We start from the raw sequence: 19,810 nt of genomic DNA on the forward strand, positions 1-19,810 counted from the left end.
TCACTCATATTTGCTTATTCGCGGAGAGTAACGTCAGGGGGAAAACTGAGCATTTCTTAAATGAGAAGTCAACAAAACAATACTTAGTGAGAAAATAAATAGCGTGCATCGCGAAGGGATTAGAAATGTAAGCGAAGCCAAACTCGCTGCCGTTGTTGCCTGCCAAGAACAGCGGGGGTCCCGAAACTCGCCCTTGGCTCTCCTTTTTTCCAGCATGCAGCCCACCGGCATCCCCTGACTCCAAATATTACCAAACGCTATAGTCACTGCTTAAACCCTGCATGTTGTAAAGGGATTATTAATTTCAGATTAGATGATAGATAGATAGATAGATAGATAGATAGATAGATAGATAGATAGATAGATAGATAGATAGATAGATAGATAGATAGATAGATAGATAGATAGATAGATCTAATCCGATACACTAACACAACTGTAAACTACGTGCTATTGTTTACATGGAGAGAGGGAAGCAGGAAGAGACCACGGGTGGCCTGATCCGGATTTATTCCAGTGATCAGACATGCTTGTGGCTTTCAGAACCCGTGAAAACACTCTGACAATGTGCCGCAATGATATTATACACAATATGTAACGCTAATGGCACGAGGAAATGTGGGCAAACATTTAATTGGCTAACAATAATAATAATAAAAAATCGTACGTTGATATTTTTGTTGTTTTTCTTTTAATTGAATTGAATTATATCTTGTGAATTCCGTTTTGACATACACGCAGCAGAATGTAAATTAGGTTTAAATTGTAACAGTACATAGGCTAATATTTAAAGTAATTCACGCTAAATGTTAAAAAGCTGCTTAAGATTGTGAATTCAGTCTCTAATTCACTCGAATAAATTAGAGTGTACGTAATGTTTGCATTTCCTCAGCTAACAAAATGATTACCTGGGTAAATATTTAAAATCCCTTCGATTTGTGGCTACTTTGTCAAACCGCTGGGCGATCCGGTAGCCTACTCTCTATTGATGCGAGCCGGTATCTTAATCCAGTGCATTTCCCTGTAAATAGCTTTATGCATGAGAAAAGAACGGGATCCCCCACCGCGCGCACAGATCACTCCTTCAGAATTAAGACGCAGCGATGGCTATTTGGATTTTCTACACTTATTTTCTTTAGACAACATGCAAAAGACGTGCAAACTTTACATTTATAAATTTGTCTCTATTTATCGACCATTCTAACAATTAATTACCTTGTGGATGCCACTAGATTTAAGTCTCAAATGCTGCATTAATTACACAGAAATAAATGGAGTCAAATCATCTCAAAAGTCTATGAAGAAATCGAACAGCGTCTTCCAGTCCAAATGTGCTGTCCAGAATCCAAGTGAGGCCAACTAAATACACACAGCACATTTTCTGATTTTACTGGCCGAGGCCAAAGAACAAAAAATACCACGTCGAAGAAATAATTAGCTTTACCACCCTCAGCCTTTATAGACGTTTTACCAAACCCAAGGTAGAACTTTGGAAGCAGCCTGAGAGTTCCAATATTTAAAGCCGTTGCCATGGCAACTTGTCCGCGATTGGCTACCGCGGCGTTAGTATAAGGAAAACGTCATCAAATCTGAATACGGATGCGCGAGGCTCCCGCGAACTGGAACAGAGTGATGCAAAAAGTGTTGGTGAGGTGTGTGGACATAGGCAGGTGGATCAAGAGCACAAAACCAAACCAGGAAGAAAACTTGGAGAAGCTTTTTTTGTTAGCAAATTATCTGCAACCAATAGATTTATTTTCTGATTCCGTGGATTTCTGGATGCCGACAGGTATAATGCATTACAATCACGCCCGGAGTGTTTACCTCTAGGCGTGGTGGAGACACGTTCTCAAGACGGAACATTTGCTCTGCTGTTGCCTCCCTCTTCAAGAAGCCAAGACGTTGCTCCGCGCCGATTCGTGTGGCCCCAATCCGAGGCGCGGTGCCCGTTTGGGAAGGTCGGCTCTCGGTCCCCTCCAGGGCGGAATGATGGTGCACTGCGCGGGGTGCGAGAGGCCCATTCTCGATCGGTTCCTCTTGAACGTTCTCGACCGCGCATGGCACGCCAAGTGTGTCCAGTGCTGCGAGTGTAACAGCAACCTGACCGAAAAATGTTTCTCCAGGGATGGAAAGCTCTATTGCAAAATTGACTTTTTCAGGTAAGATCTGAAGCTGCTTGCATTCGGGCTCCCTCACCTCGTCAATCTTCTGGACTAATCCTCATTTGAAGAATGTGTCATGTAGGATTTACCTACCCTTGTTTTCCTCTTATGTGGATGAGGCTCATTTTGTGGATTAACCTGCCTAAAATGTGTAATGTACTGTTAAACCTTTGATCCTCCGTCGTTCATTAATAGCTTTTGATTGATGAGCAATTCATTGCTTATTGTATCCAAACGCTTTCGGCGTGAGAATTCCTCTTGAAGACCTTTGTGCACATGACTGTGGGAAAAATATCTGTTAGTGAACTAATTGTTTATTTTACCCGAAAACACGTTATTTTTTGCACATTTGAACCCTGGTAGGCCATTTGTTGGATAACTAATATTAAATAAAACTGACTGCTGTGTTTTTCACATTTATCCAGAAATATAAACGAAAATTCCAGCGAATAGGACTTATTTTTAATATGCAGGAAATATATAATTTAAATCCAGTTAACTTCTAAATTGATAGATAAAATAATAATTCAGGGACTAATTAATAAAAAGGGCGTTTAAAAATAATTACAGAGTCTCCGTGAAATGTTCTAAACAGCAGCCTAGCTAAATTCCTAAACATAAATTCCTTTCTTTAAAAAAATAAAAAAAAACACATCAATAAAATATGCACTAAATTCCTAAAAGATTAGAACCCAAACAAAACGGTTTCAAGACACTTGTGTTACGTACCTGTAATGATATTGTTGTAGTCTCAGAACAGGCAGCTTATTTACTTATATTAGTCTTTAATATCGCTAAATGTGTTCTGTCAGGTTTTCTTCTAGTTTACATTTCTCTGAGCCATTTAATGTCATCCAGTGTTTAAGCTTTCATATGTGCCATTGTTATCCCAAACGGCCTTGACCATCACGTTCTCTGGGGCCCTTCCAGCTCTGCGCTTGAATGTGGAGCCATTAGTGAGGCGAAACAGTAATCACCCGTAATGCGTCCATTTGTTGTGTAAGTAGTGTTATGGCCTTTCACTGGGAGAGATGCATTTGAAAAGCGGGAGAGCGACTCGATACCATAACAAATGGGGGAAGATTTAGTACATTAGTATTAAAATAAACCCGAGGGGAGAAACAGAAGGGAGCAGTGCGCTTGTAACCAAGACCGGCCTGTATACCTGGTCTTTCTCGTCTCATTGTCATTGAAATATTAACCTGTTAACCCGCATCGGCCCGCGGGCGGGCCGGAAGGGCGTGGTCGGGCGTGGTCGGACTTTTTATTACCTTTGTTTTAGAACAATATTCAATCAATTATCATTAACTATATATCATTTGAAAGCTAAAACACTCAAGATTAACGATGTGAGCTTGTTTTTGAAATCAATACACCAGAGAGGAAAGGGTTAACAGAAATGCTGAAAGACCGGCCATTTAAAATGAACAAAGCGAACCGCAGTACTCACGTTTGATCGCCAATAGCGCTGGTCAGCTCAGACTATTCCAAGACACACCAGCATACATTTCAAGAGAAGGGTCCACTCTTCAAAATGCATCCACTTTTTAATCCAAAACAACGAAAAAATAGGGGAAAACACGATAGATCCTCCTTTGTTTACATAAGCGATTCGAGTTATAGGTATCGATAGCGTCCATTTTCCAATAAATATCGATTATAATTCGTATTCCAGCTTTGAAACGCCATCTATTTCCAGCAGAATCGTCTCTTCCGAGTAAGAATAGCCCTCCCTCGTCTCTCTCCTTCAATCGCAGGAGCTGTTATAACCCGGGACAGTAAGCGCGTCCGTGAATGGGTCAGCGAGGTGTCAATCCGGACACATCACAATAGGGGTGTTTGAACCCAGCCAATGCCTCGCCAGCACAGTTTTGATGGATGGAAGTATTAGCCAACCACAAGGACGTTTAAAGTGATTGACAGTTTGAATAGTTTACGTAAGATTGTTTAGAGAATAGCTCGGCGTATTGTCCGTGTGTTTTCGTGCGCTCTCGGGTTACGCATGAAGCGTACACATAATGGCGTCGCAGCGCTACACAGACTGGCTATCAGCGAACAGATGTTGTCCAAAGCTCACATCTGAATCTCTCCATCGTGGATCTTCGACTTGAGAAGTGTTTCTGTGGCGTTTGGTGGTGTTTTGGAGGACGTGGGGAGAAAAATGGCTAATTTAGTAGCCGAATACGCGCTGAGATCGCTGGGAAGCGTGGATAGCATTAGCACGTAAGTGTCTCCACCCTCCTCTTGAATGTTTATGTGTCTTTATCATGTATTTGCAGCTTTTGTTTCATGTTAGCTGTTTTAGATTCTAAAAATGACAACGGAGAGGGATAATATGAGGGGATTACATGAGTTTTGTTCGTGTGGGTGGGTGGGTGTGTTTGTTTGTGGGTATGTCCCGGTTATTGTGTGTGTGTGCGTGCGCGCGTGTGTGTGTGTGTGTGTGTGTACAAAATGTAAACAGTGTTGCAAGTTTGATTTGTTTTGCTTACACACTTTCTCACTCTTTTTCTCTCACTCTTCCCTGTCTTTTCAGAGGTCTGGTGAATCCAGATGGTCAGAAAAAAAACCATTTTAGTGGCTGCTAGAGCGTCTTCCTCCACTGTAAATACTGTAAATAGTTTTTTTTTTTTTATTATTTAGTAATATTAGTAATAGTAATCTATTACTATATTAGTAAAATAGTAATATTCATAATATTCACCATATAAAATAAATAAAAAATACAAATGTTGTAAAAACAATGTATTTTGCATGTTTTGTGTTTTCACTAGTTCAAAAATGATCAAATCTGTTTTGGTTCACTGTTTTCATTATTGGAATTGTTCAGAATAAAGACTGTTTAGTTATGTTCAAATTCTGAAATAGTTTTGTGTTTTTTTGTGGTTTCATTGGTAGAGCAGTTCTGAATTGATATACATATGTAATATGCAGTGTCTTATGGAGTCTCTAAATAGCATTTTTGAAAGGATTCCTAGACTTTTCTTGAAATAAAATATCCAAATGACTTTTCCAAAGCTTTTCTTGAAATGAAATACCATAAAGATGTACTTTCTGTAAGTCTTTACCTATAAAAAATGTATTATTTCATATTTTATTTCAGGAAATATTTAGGCGTTTTTTTTCAAAAATGCCATTTGTAGACTAACCAAATGACTAAATGAGTCAGCACTACAAATGCTGTTCAGAAATAGTTTTTTATTGTGTGTTTTGGTGGGCAGAGCAGTTCTGAATTGATATACATATATGTATTATGTAGTTTTGACTCATTTGGACATTTGTTTACAAAGTGTCTATTTGGGGTCTCCAAATGGCTTTTTTGAAAGGACGCCTAGATTTTTTTTAAATAAAAGCTTACAGAAACTACATTTTTGGGAGTATCATCCTCAAATTTGAATCAAAACATGGTCAGATGTTCAGCTTTATCTTTATGGTGTTTTCAGGCCTTTGGCATGAAAGTCTCATCCATTTTTCCCTTAGTGAGCTTCATTAAAACATATCGCGAGTCAATTTCATGTATATTTTACCTTGTTTTACTCTATTGCTATACTAATTTTGAGTTATTATGACTCTAGAGTAACAAAGGATCAAGTGTCTAGTTTCAAACAACACCAGATTTTTAAATATAGACCTTAGGGTTCAAGAGCTACAGACATTTTTATTTGGTTATATCGTTTTTTACAAAATGCTCAAAAATAGGGGCGCAGGGTAACAGGTTAACTGAACAAACTACACGAACTGTATTATTTCTCCCTTGGAGGAAAAAAACTGTAGGCGCGGATTAACAAATCAGAAAAGCAACAACAAACTGTAATTGGCGGATTATCTCGCATACAGGATGAATGGATAAATGTAAGAAACTTAAAAGGTTTTGTATTTGTAGAAATAAAAAAAATGTAGTTCCATTTTTATTTTAACGACAGCTCACATTCATCAAGATATTAATATTATAGGTGAACAGACTTGCGTTTGTGTTTAACACCTAAAATTAGGTTTTGGTATTTTGCCTAATCCCACAATTTCACTGATTTTTAAATTTGTTTTGCCTACTGCCAAATTCCTTCAGAATTATGGCATGGTTTATTAAAATGCTAATGCCCGTTATAAACATCAAATATAATTTGTCCATATAAATGATTATTATTATTTTTTATTATTATAGCCTACATTATTTTATAATAATATCATTTTCAAATCACTGTCAGTTGACAGTGAGTGGAAATCGTGTGTGCGTGCTCCACCGGTATTGCAGTAATTTTAGTGACATAATATGATAACATTCAAGATGTAAAGAATTGACAATTTGCTTATTGCATATTATACAAAATACACACACAATACACAGGATGTACATGGAATGGAAAATAAATTGCACAATGCTTTTCAGTATTCAGTATGGTCCTTTAAAGTCCCCGTTTGAGTGTCTGTAAAATAAACAATTATTGGCACAGTATGTAGTCTTGCTACTGGAGTGCAATATCGTCAATGTCCATGACGCAACATTTGTGTTGACCATTAGGCTTAACATGTTGCGGTTATTCTTTTTTTATATAGCCTATATAAAATATTGTTCTGTATTTCATCTCTGTGTCCCTCTGCAGGCGTTTTGGTACGAAATGCGCGGGCTGCTTGCAGGGCATTTCGCCCAGCGACCTCGTGAGAAGAGCGCGCAGCAAGGTGTTCCATCTGAACTGTTTCACGTGCATGGTGTGCAACAAACAGCTGTCCACGGGCGAGGAGCTCTATGTCATCGACGAAAACAAATTTGTGTGTAAAGAGGACTACATGAGCGCGAGCGCTATCAAAGAGGTCAATTTAAACTCAGGTGAGCACGACGACTGGAGCTGTGCGTTTAAGAACTGTGTGTGTGTGTGTGTGTGAGACAGAGAGAGATGGTTTCCATCTCTCCGAAAGAGTCTGACTCAGTTCTGTGAATTATGGGTCAATGACTTGGCGGTCTGAATCCAAGTTATTTCAAAATTACATTGAAACGGCAATTAATTTAAAATGACTTGATTAACATGATTCCAGTTTCGAAATTAATTTTTATATTTTTTGTGGCATAAAGTAAAAACTTTAAAAGTATCCAATAGGGTCTGAAACATAAGTTTGGCTCAAGTAGTTTATCATTGTTATTTATTTTTAAAAAGCAGTGAAGCAATTATTTTTAAAACAATATGGAATAATCAGCATGCAGGAAGCCATTTTGTTGTCATGTGATATGAAATCTATAAAATAGAGAGAACACCTTTAGACCCTCATAACTGTCTCAAGGTCATTACATTAATTTTGAACTTTTAAATGAAACTCTCGAAATTAATAAAGGAGGAAACATTTTTGAAAATAACGATTAAATGTTCAAGAACAATATTTAGGCTAGACATTTTTACTTGATGGTTAGACCATATGACATTATTAAGTAACAAAACCTATATGGTATATACCTATATCCTATATGTTTTTTTAACTAACACGAAAACATACGATTCTATTGTTTTTAAACTTGGTACGTTTTAAACCAGATATTAAGATTTCTTTAAATGAATCTATTCCTTTTATTTACATTCGTTTTTCATTTAAATTAACCAATGCACATTTTCATTGTTTAACATTTTAATTAGTTTGTTTGTCGTCTACTCATTATATATTTTCTCACGTGCTCTACGTATCTTTCTAAGCAGTAAACGCACATTAACAGAGCTGTATTCAAATGTAAAATCCATTCAGAGAAAACGACTAGCCTGATTCAGAGGTGTGTTGGTTCACTATTTACGCGCGTCCCCGTGACTGTGATGCTCACGAGTGTTCAGGCTGTTTGTTTCCCAACACACAGATGACATCATTATCGCCTCCACTTGTGGGTCAGTGCTAGTCCAATTAATTTAACAGCGACTGAGTGCTTCGTCCAGTCGCTTTAAAAGGGACGTACAACACTCAGATTCATAAATGCTGCAAATGGTCTTTTGAAATTTGTGGGGTGCTATTTTTACAGTAATCTTCATTTGAATGACTTGTATAGATGCAGATTTGTAAGAAAAATAATAAAATAAAATCCAGCCAAGGCCACTATAGCCTAGATCTCACCGGCTTTTAATTGATCATGCAAATAGTTACATTTTATCAAAATGTAGCTCGCCTTTAAAAAAAAAAAAAAAAAAAAAAAAAAAAACTTATTTTAGAATTCTAGTGTAAAAGTGAAGGCAGGCCTTTTAAAATTATGTCATGATGGTCCATGTACGTGAATATGATTCAGTCAACCCATTTTTCATTGCAAGCTGAGGACTCTTTTGGTTCAGTTGTCCACCTATGAAGAAGTGTCCATAACTCATTCTCCCCAGCCCATGCGTTCTTGTCAGATAAACGTCTGTAGTCTATCCCTGCTTCTCAGACAATGACAAGCTGTTATCAAGCACAGCAGCCTGTCCCAAGAGACAACCAGACTTAATTCCTCCGATATTTTGCAGAAGTGATTCACGTTTAGACCTCGGTTTTATTTTCTCCTTTGTTTCTTTTTTGTATGCGTGTCCGTCATATTAAAGCAAGAAGGTCCCAGTATTTGATGATCTTGCGTGAAACCCACAATCAGTTTCAGCTTAAATGTGCCTGCTTCAAACTTTTACATACAAAAAAAAATAAAAAATGTACAGGCCTATCAAATTAAATTAGTTTAGAACTGTGTACATTTGTGTCTATAGTAGCCTATTTAATATATATTTATTTATTTAACACCCATTAATATATTCACAAAACACATTATAAGAAAGATGTGACAATAGGCTACACATTTTTATTAGGCTATTACTTAGAGCTTCTATTGTTAGGCCTATCTCAAAAGGATGGTGATCGTATATTACAGTGAACACTAAATTTATTTTGCAATGAGTCTAATATGTTCCTCGTTGGTCCTTCATCATACTTCAGTGTCGTCATGTACGGACCGGAGTTTATCGCCCGATCTTCCGGATCCGATCCAGGACGACACGAAGGAGACGGACAATTCCACATCCTCAGATAAGGACACTAACAACAACGAGAACGAGGAGCAAAACTCGTGCACGAAGCGGCGGGGCCCGCGCACTACCATCAAGGCCAAACAGCTCGAGACTCTCAAAGCCGCGTTCGTGGCGACGCCGAAGCCCACGCGACACATCCGCGAGCAGCTCGCGCAGGAGACAGGCCTCAACATGCGAGTCATACAGGTAAGCATACATTTGGATTTACTCATTTATTTAGGCCATTTTAGGTTATTTTATTTAGGCCATTTTATATCTACATTTCTTTCAGATTTTAAACGTTCAGATAATGCAACCATTCACCCCAAACTATATTAAATAGGCTATGTTTATAGGATAGGCTATCGCTACGTGTGTTTTTTTTTTTTTTTGGTCATTTATTTATTAATTTAACACAGTTACAGAGTAGGCCTACAACCACTACTGTCATATAGATAAGTCACGTTTATTAGAATTAAATTTTTATGCTGATAGGCTATTTCTCCAAAGTTTTAATTAATCAGTTGTATTGTACAAAAGTTTGGTTTGACAAGGTTGACATTTGAAGATCATGCCCTGCTGACAAACCTTACAAAATATAAATTGAAAAAAGGAAACATTTAAATTGTTCAGGAAGTTAATCTGAAGGAACTGTACAGCAGTTAATAATAGCAGGCCTTACGTTTGTGTGTGTATGTATATATATATATATATATATATATATGTATATATATATATATATATATATATATATATAGAGAGAGAGTGGTGAAGTGTTCTGCTACATATAGATTATGACTAAATGCAAATATTGGTTGGAATTTTCACAGTTGTAAAGCAGTTAATTAAAGTTGTTAATGGATTTTTATCAGGTAGTAGGCCCTGATCAAAAAAAAGCAAGATAATGTCATCTACATGATAGGCTTGTCAGTTCCTGCTGAGAAAATATGAATGTGAAACAATCTGTTCTGACAGCAATTACAGTCAACGGTTTCCACTAAATTTAAGAACTTTGTTTTTAAAATGCTCAAATAATTGATGAGGTGAAGTTTAATTGAAAAGGTGTTGGCTAACAAACACAACCATGCTGTAAAGTGCAGGTAAAGGTCAACACCGTTAGTGAGAATGATAGTTTTCCACCAGTTGTCAGTGAAACATAGTATTTAGCCCTGAAACATTTAGTAATTTATTAATTCCAAGGACGATTTGAATATAAATCTAAAGAAATTATCAAATTCAGCAAAAATACAAAGAGCATATTAACATAGATTTTTCATCATGTTTATATGAAGTCCACATAAAAGTAAAAAAGCAAAAGGATCTTGATTCTTGATCTCTGATGACTAAAGTTATCCTGGGTTATATCTGTGAACTCAAGCACACAGCTCATCTTCACGTGTCACTGTCATCATCAAGTAATCGCAACCCTCTCTGAATCCCAGCAAGGCTCAGTGCTTTGTTTCTGAGCCAAAATGGAGACAGCCTTTGCCACACGTCCCCGTTCATTTGTTATGTGTTAAATGTGGATTGCGCTCTGCGCGGGGAGCCATGCCGGTTCAGCAGCATGTGTGTGTAATCCCTAAGCAACGCTCACTCAGGAGGAGGCAAAACATTTCCATAAAAATGTACCAAACAGTTAGCCGATTGTTCTCAATAAGTAGGTGTTGCCTTTGCAGAGCATGGAGAGGAAAGCTTAAGTGGTTTTAGGTAGAGAACATGTTTTGTCTCTCTAATATAGTCTCTCTCACTCTCTTTTTCTCTTTCGTACATGGCAGGATTGTGCCTCCAGAGCAGAGTAACTGTTGTTAGCATACATTATGCAGTGGCAATGCAGATTCAGGCATGAATGTGTTACATTGTACCATCATGCATAACAATGTCACCTTATGTCAGACATTTTCACATCATCCTCTGCTCTTTGTTCCTGCACAAGCAGTTAATATGACAGCAGTGTGAAAAACGGCCCTTGCGGTGTTTGTTGAAGCACACGGCTGTGTTTCTTTTGACTAAAATGTTACATTTGAGTTCCACCAGCACAGTGGTGTGTCAAATTGCCTTGGTCTTACTAAAAGATTGAAACAATGTTTGACAGTGATGAGTCTGATATTGCATCTGTCACACACTGTTATATCAGGTCTATTTGTAATGAGCTGGCGGCGCCGTGATCAAACGATACTTGTCAGCACCGCAGTGTCTCAGAAATTATGTGCATGCATGCACTAAGATGAGGGACTGGTGAAATCGTCGCAGCATATTAATTTTCGCAGGAATACAAATCTTGAGAATCTATTGCATTGTAGTTCGGAAGACTTAACAAGCTGGGCAGGATCAGTTATTATGTGTTAGTTTCTTTCATTAATAGGTTGAGCTGAAATATAAACATGAAATGAGAACATTTGTTCATCTATGTATGTATGTGGTTAGTTGACAAATAAAAATTGGACTGTGTCCTATGGTGTGACATAGCAAAAAAAATTTAGAAAAAAAACTTAACATACAAATAACAAGAGAGGAGAGGGTTATCTTCAATGTTAGATTTTTTTTTAAACATTTTTCTGTCAAACCATAGGACACATTGATACGTCAACTACCCATATATACACACACCTATATACCAGTAGTGTGTGTAATTTTGATGGTCATAATGAGGCCAACTTTAGTAAATATTTCATACTGCTCCATACATCCTCTTGGTATTAAAAGTGAAGTGAAGTGACATACTGCCAAGTATGGTGACCCATGCTCGGAATTCGTGCTCTGCATTTAACCTATCCAACGTGCACACACACCGTGAACACACACCCGGAGCAGTGGGCAGCCATTTATGATCAATTATATTTAGATAATTTGGTCACATTATTATATATATATATATATATATATATATATATATATATATATATATATATATATATATATATATATATATATATATATATATATATATATATATATATATATATATATAAAATGACATCTCAAATTACGTTACAATGTTTCGAAGAACACTCAAGTAATATGTGCTGTTAATTTCCCTCATTAAGTTGTTTGTGTTTTTCTTCAAGCAGATGTGATGGTAATACCTTTAAATCAAAAGGGGTGTTGCTAGTACATCACTAAGAGTATTATTTTTCTCCTGCAAATTAAATGAAATTAAATGAAATGAAATGAAATAAGGAAAAGTCACCTTCATTTCATTCCAAACCTTTATAGGATTTGAAGATATTTTGAAAAAAATGTTTTTGTCTATTCACAGGGTCAAAGTTGTTTGGGCCCCATTTACTTTCATTGTATGGACAAAAACTGTTCCTCAAAATCTTCTTTTGTGAAGAAACGAAGTCTCTTTAACCAACCTAAGACGAGTCACGATGAAAGTAAACATCTTGTTTAGTGGTTTTTTATGGTGTTATTACTTACACCACTCATCTAAACCATCAGGTCACCTGGAAAAGTGTAGGAAATGACCCATTTTCAAATTGGAGAGTAATGTGAAATGTATAAACGTGAGGTGCATCTCATCTCGCTTACCTCTGTCTTGTAATTACATGGTATATAATTGTGGCTTTGCCTTGTAGGTGTGGTTTCAAAATCGGCGGTCTAAAGAACGCAGAATGAAGCAGCTCAGTGCTCTCGGTGCTCGACGACACGCTTTCTTCAGGGGACCACGCAGAATGAGGCCACTCGGAGGAAGACTAGAGGACCCTGAAATAATGGGCCCCGGAGGATACAGCTACTATGGAGGTACATAAACACAAAGAATGTTCTTTTTGTCAAAACACACATTTATACACAGTAACACAAGCTTTCTCTCTCACATACAACCTGCATCTTCAAGGCTTTCCTCTTACCTTGAAATCACAAAGACTCTTACAAGCAGTTTCCTCTTGGTATTAAGATGCTTCAGTATCACCCTCAGAGATTTAAGACAGAATCCAAAAACTACGATTATGTCATCAGAGCATAAAATAAGAAATATAACGCAGGCATCCAATGGAGTTCATTGGAGAACTCTGCAGGGAAATCAGATTAACAAGACCCTGAAGGCAATAAATTGTGTGCGCTACTTGTTGTGCAACATTCCAGCTTGGTCACTTTGATTGGATTTGTACATGCACACTCCTAGTATGTGACATACTAACAGGTGTTTGGCAGAGATGCGAGCTGTGTTTTCATTTCTGTAATGAGTGAACATAGCAATACAATCAGAATATGGACACCAACCATTCTACAATTAATTGAAAAAGTGCATATTTCAAATCCTTCAAAAAGCATACATTTCCAGCTTTGAGAACATGGAAACAGATAGACATACTGATCTCCAGAGGTCTGGCATTGGTGATTCGCCTATCTATCACACAGCGAGCAAGTGGCGTTTCTTTATAGTAAAATGTCTTTTGATGATTGATTAGCACATTAAAGTATCACAACTGCAGGAAAAAAATAATGGAATTGGGGAGGAATGTTAATGACTTTCTGTAGCACTAATTATATAGGCCAATCGCAAAGGTATGAGAGAGCGAGAGGATGAATATGAGAGTAAAAATTAAGAGAAACATGCCTCTGCACTCTCCTACAATTTCCACATTTATTTCTATCCTCTTTCCTCACCTTCCATTAGAGTATTTTCATTCATTAGCATTGTCTGTTACATTCTCCTAATACATTTTTTTGGTCTTAGCCAAAATATTCTGACACATTGTCTTGGAGAATGAGAAAAACATGAAATTGGGCATCAAATAAAAGTATTACTCATTGTGAGTTAATTAAATGTCACGTACACTGATTTTTCAAAATGGTAAACAAAACAGATTCGAGTAGGTTTTACAAGAATATACTCTTTCAGTTTTTCTACTTTAAAATTTAACATTTAACTCCAGGTGTTACTTGTCAGTTCTTTGCGAAATTGGCTAGCAATTGAACTGATTCTACACCAATTTTTTTTTCAGTGTACTTAACCTAAAAAGCACTTTTTCTTTTAAATATCAGAAGCATTACTGATTGCGCTCTATTTTTCTCCTCAGAATACCAAGGCGACTACTACGGGCCAGTGGTCAGCTACGATTTCTTCCCTCACGGACCCCCTTCTTCACAAGCGCAGTCTCCAGTAGAGTCCCCTTACCTCCTCAGCTCGGGTTCAGGAGCCCTAGAGGGCGGCCCGGTCTCCGCTCACCACCCCTCAGACGACCAAAGGTTCACGGACATGATCTCCCATGCAGATACCCCCAGTCCCGAGCCAGGCATGACCGGACCTCTCCATCCCAATCCACAGGGTGAGGGAGGCTTCACAGGGGGTCCGAGTCCACCCTTCCTCCTTGCCAACAACAATTACAGCGGCCCCATGTCCCATCCTGGTCAAGAGATGGGGGAGAACACTGTTTGGTAGGACAGAAAGATGGGAATGACTGAGCTATGTACACAAGAGGGAATTCCACCCCAACTGGTCTGCCTTAGTGCTATAGGTTACTGAGGGAGGGTTTATCGGCTGGTCATGGACCAGAACAAACCAATATTTGGACCTGAAAGGTGGAAAGACATCGTGTAAATGACCCTCTCTTGCAGTTTAGTTTCTACTGTCAAAGGATGTGTATCGTCAATGGTCATCTTGACCAATCACATTGGTTTGATTCCGTTGATATGGTTTCCTGAGTTCAATATTACGATTGCGACAATAGCGCAGATGTTCATCCAAGGGGTTTTCTACTGCTTTGACTTACTGATTAGTAAAAGCTGTCAAACTACATTTGGTCAGAAGCGAGCTAGTACTTAAGGGTAACATCATTTTCATCCTTTCGTTGGCTTTAGTTTCTTCCTTTTCTGAGATACTGAGGCATACTCAATTTATTCAAATTAAAAAAATTGTTTTCTTTTCGGTCTTAAAACTGGTCCATTTGTAACATATTTGGTTCATTCATTAACTGCTGAATTGGTTCATTAAACATTTTGATGAACACTCAGTTATACCTGTGTTCTGATGAATCTATGCCTGTCAAAACACACTTTGTGCTAATCAAATATCTGATACGTAATTTGACTTTCGGGTTCACTGAATCAAAAATCATAACATGTTTCAGAGGGGAAAAGTTATTTTTAGTTGAAGTAGAACTGTCACCCTGACCCAAGAGTTACAATTTGCAATCCAACAACTGACGTTAAAAACTACATCTCTGTTAAAGCTACCAGGGTTAAAACGACCCTCAAAAAGCAAAGAAGTTAGGCTAACTAAACATTAGGCTGACTATGAGACGTAAATGATTTTGGGTTTGAAAACACCTTGGGACAATAACGCTTAGCATTGAGTAGGTCCTGAAGCTGGATATACATATACACTTTTGGTTGTTTCAGTAATTAGTTTTTCAGTAATACCCTATTTTTTTAACAATTACATTTTTTTAATTAATTAAAATTCCATGACATCACCATTAGGCATCACACAAGAGGAAGTTGCCACTTCACAAGACGACAAAATCAGTAAAAACTATGGATTTTTTTGTTTTGTCTTTTTTTTTAAAATTCAGTATTCATACTTAAAAACAAACATATGCACCTGCAATACATGGAGACATCTGCCTTACCCAAATCGCTTCCCACCCCCCATCTTATACATAGAGGCCTTTGCCTACACAGTGATCTGTCATTGAGAAGCTCACAGAAACGCCTGACGGCCCTGTGCGTTGTTCAACTTCATTTAACCTTTGCTTTAGTACCTTGCCTTGAAAAAAATGTTTTAATGGAAATGATTTTCAAAAGAACATTGAAGCCATAATGAAGAAACTCCTTTAACAGCTGAGGTCTCTCTTCTCAATGGGGGGAAAACAAAAGGAAGGGACAGGCAACATCTGTGATTTACCACTGCACCCTGAACAGCCTCCAGACTGAAAGCAAGCGCCATCTGATGGGCTAGTGAAGAAAAACAATTGTCTAGACAAATGTCACCTGGACATAGGGGGCATAATAATTTTGTAAGCATGTAATGAACTAGTTTTGACACTAGAATTTAGACATTGGCATTAGGATTCAAGGTACTCAAAAGGCAGCATATAAATTGGGTTACATTTAATTTAATTTCTTAAGACATCCCATTGTTTGCTAACTGTTGAAACAAATTTTTAATCAAATGTTAAATAAATGTTACATTTTGCTAAACCAAATAAGCACTCAAAGTACGGGTTCATTGAATCTGTTTTTTAACTGTTAATACAAATTATATAAAATGAGTGAAAAAAAAGAGACTGATATTAGTTTTGTAAAAAAAAAAAAAAAAAAAAAAAAAGAATTATATTAATCTGCATTTTATAACCACAAAGAATATAAATCTTTTTAAAACAAACTTCTCAGTAAAAGTGATTCAATGTTAAAAAAGATTCATTACTACAGGGTCTTTCAGCACAGACTTCAATCAATTAAACAAATAACAACAGAAACAATCTTATAGTCCATCAAACAAAAATCAGTCAATAGAAAACAAGCCACCAAATACAACAAACAACAGAAGAGTCACTAAAAACAAAAACTAAAACAAGTTGACCAAACAAAACTACTTACCGAAGTCACTGAAAAAACTAAACCACCAAACAAAAATTACCAATGGAATGTCACAAAAATACAAAAGGACTAAATGAATCTTAAGAGACCACCAAACAAAAAAGCAAAGTTACCAAACAAAACAAAAGAGAATTCACTAACAAATCAAAAACTAAAATCATCTTCGAGCCAACCAAACAAATCAAACAAAATAACCAAACAAACGAAAAATATAAACTAAAACAATCTTAGAGCAAATCATTATAACTAAAGACAAACTATCAAACAAATCAACAAATAAATGCCACTAAACAAAACAAACAAAAATAAGACCCTTAAAAAGGTACTAATCACTGATACTAGGTCTGCTAGGTCTAGAATTTTTTTTTTAATAAATCCATTAAATAAATTCTTGGAGCCCTTTATGGGTATTTCCAAAGTCAAGATACAACATATTATAAACAATTAAGTCATTCCTATAAATCCATTCAAACTTACCAGCAAAGTTTTCCTACTCTCTCTTACATCTGTGTTGACAGCTACCACATTCAAACAACAAACATGTATCTGCTTTCATGCCAAACATGTTTTCAAGGTTATGACTCTTATTACTCATGTATTTAGTCTTGTATGTACCCCCTCCTTCCCCATTCCTTGTCTCAGTGGGCTCAGGTGGGCCTGCGGAGGACCACGCAGGCCCCAATTTCCCCCCTGACTGGTTTTAACATAAGGGGTAATGTGAGAGGAGCAGGCACGGGCTCTTCCACACCATCTCCTCCCCCAGAGGGAGACTCTGAGCCGGGCTAGATCCCGCATGCAGCCCCTCCTGCCGTGGAGAACGTGGTCTTCAGTGCCACCATACCATTACTGCCTGCCATATCCCTCTATTATTTACTTCTCCTCCTTCTCTCTGTTTGCTCCCTGGAGCCTGCCAGCACCATCTCTCATTCGGCGAGGTAGAATAGAGGTCTTTATCTCAGGGAGGTGAGGACGAAAAGGCAAGGAGCTCGGGGACTGAAAATGTGCCTGTATACACATACGAACCGGAGCTTGGCACACTTGTATATCTCAGAAAAAATCTTTACACTTTTATTACCCAAATATATCCGATGTCTTGGTTCTGCGCACACACACACACACAGCAAAGTCCATTATCACACGAGCCTTTTTGTAATGGATTTCCTTGTTTTGCTTCAGTGAGAGGGAAGAGGTGGTGGAGGGGAGAGAAGCCTTCTGTTGTTGTTATAAATCACCTGCTCGTTCTCTCACACCTCTCTCCCTCCCGTTTCTCCATCCCATGCTATCCCACAATGAACCCCTCCATCCGACACACAATCAGCCCCACAGCATAGGAACCCCCTAGAAAGTCTCTTTCACTGCAAAGCCTCTCAGCATCCCTCCTCACTTCGGTTTACTTACTCTATCGCACTCTTCAGCCTAGGTTTAATTATCGTTCTCGTCACCTTTACTCTTCTCTTTAGAGATTAATTATATTTTGTTTTTGATTTCAGACTCGAAGGTCAAACGTTTAAGCATCGTGAACAGTTTTATTTGAGCAAACTTGAATGTAGCAGAGGAAATTGAACAATTAAAAGTTGTTTGTGCTTTAAACAAACGTGTCAATCAACTATTGTATTGTGGGGGTTTTTCAAATGGAAAATTTCATTTAGATTTGTTCTTGAGTATTTTTAGTTCAGCTCTAAATGTCCCAATTGCACATTATAAACCTCTTTGGTAGAACTATTTTAAGGGTTGTTATTACATTGTTTTCTATTCTGTGCATATAATATATACAATAGTGATATTAAATGGTTTAAAAAGTGTCTGGTTACATTTGATCTATTTCAGCTGTAACTTACTTTAAAGCTGAATGAAAATAAACTATGATGCATTATACTAGCAATTATATCTGTAAACATTTAAATACATTAAAATACTTTATTATATTATTTAATAACTTTTTGTAGAAAAAAGAAACACGAAAAATAAATAAATTTATGCAAAATAATACATACTATTAATATGAAATAGTTTAAAGTGGTTTACATTGAATTATTTAATACTATAAATTTTTTTGCTAATTATATATATAATTTAATTCTTTTTTTAATATTGCTTCAAATATTATAAAATAGCAGTATTATAAGGTTTAAATTGCTAGTTACATTTTACCTATTTTAGCTGAATATAACTTTAATGATGACTGAAAATAAACTAAAATAAATTTCTAATTTTCAAAATATTTTTAAATACTGTAATACATTAAAATAATAATATAAACACTTTAATAAATATCCTTTTCCTATAAAAAAACCCCCTCAAAACTACTACATTATACATAAAATGTTAAATTACAAATTACATTTTTTTTTTGCGGTTTCTTTCTCCAGAGGTTTTACAGTTTTAACATTCTCCTTTTCCCACAGCAGCCCAAATTCTCCTCAAGCGTGGCCAGACCATCCAGAATCCTCTGTAACCTCTCACCTCAACCTGTTCAAACCTCCTGCGTTGTCACCTCTCCTATCACCTCACGCAATCTGCCTCTCCTCTCCTCTCCTCTCCTGCACACTTCCGCATGCACCCAGCCTCTCCTCGCTGTAGCCTGGGGCTGGGAAATCCTATTAGCCTTTACCATGGGAGAGAGCAGGAGACACATCATTAATTACACACACAAACCCACTCCTAACAGTGCCAACCTTAATCAGCCAGGACCATAAAACACACACACACACACACAGAGCAGCTAGTGCACACACACCACTAACACACAGATGTGCATGCACCTACACACACACACTTGCAGAGAAATACCTGGATTGCAAAAACCATGCACAATTCAAAAGGTGCGAAATATACATAGACATCTTTTTGTTTGGTTTCCATCTATTTCCTTGAAAACCCTATCAAAATATCCCTTTACCAATTCTCTTTTAAGATTAGCAGTTACACACAGAGTCAATGAAATATGAAATTCAAAAGATGTGGAAATTGATTAATTTGCTAAAATGGATAAAAGCTGGAAGAACAAGGTAGGTTAGGCAGAGAAAACCAGCTGGGCGGCTTTTGTTAGGAAACACAAAAGAGGCGGCACATGCGCTCTCTGACACACCTTTCTTAGCAAATGATTGGCACCGA

At 37.2% G+C, this 19,810-nt stretch overlaps 1 protein-coding gene across 1 annotated transcript; it reads left to right on the top strand.

Annotated features, from left to right (window-relative positions):
* Positions 1–1,986: 1,986 nt before the first annotated feature.
* On the top strand, positions 1,987–15,111 carry LOC306862919 (LIM/homeobox protein Lhx5-like; the record flags this gene model as incomplete). The annotated part of the gene is made up of 5 exons (XM_079406021.1): positions 1,987–2,159; positions 6,764–6,987; positions 9,084–9,361; positions 12,730–12,895; positions 14,176–15,111. The coding sequence occupies 5 exons, from the start codon at positions 1,987–1,989 to the stop codon at positions 14,535–14,537; spliced, it is 1,203 nt and encodes a 400-aa protein (XP_079262147.1). The 3' UTR covers positions 14,538–15,111.
* Between the last annotated feature and the right edge of the window lie 4,699 nt (positions 15,112–19,810).

Source organism: Barbus barbus (genome assembly GCF_936440315.1).
Source record: "Barbus barbus genome assembly, chromosome: 43".
Classification (NCBI taxonomy): Eukaryota; Metazoa; Chordata; class Actinopteri; order Cypriniformes; family Cyprinidae; genus Barbus; species Barbus barbus.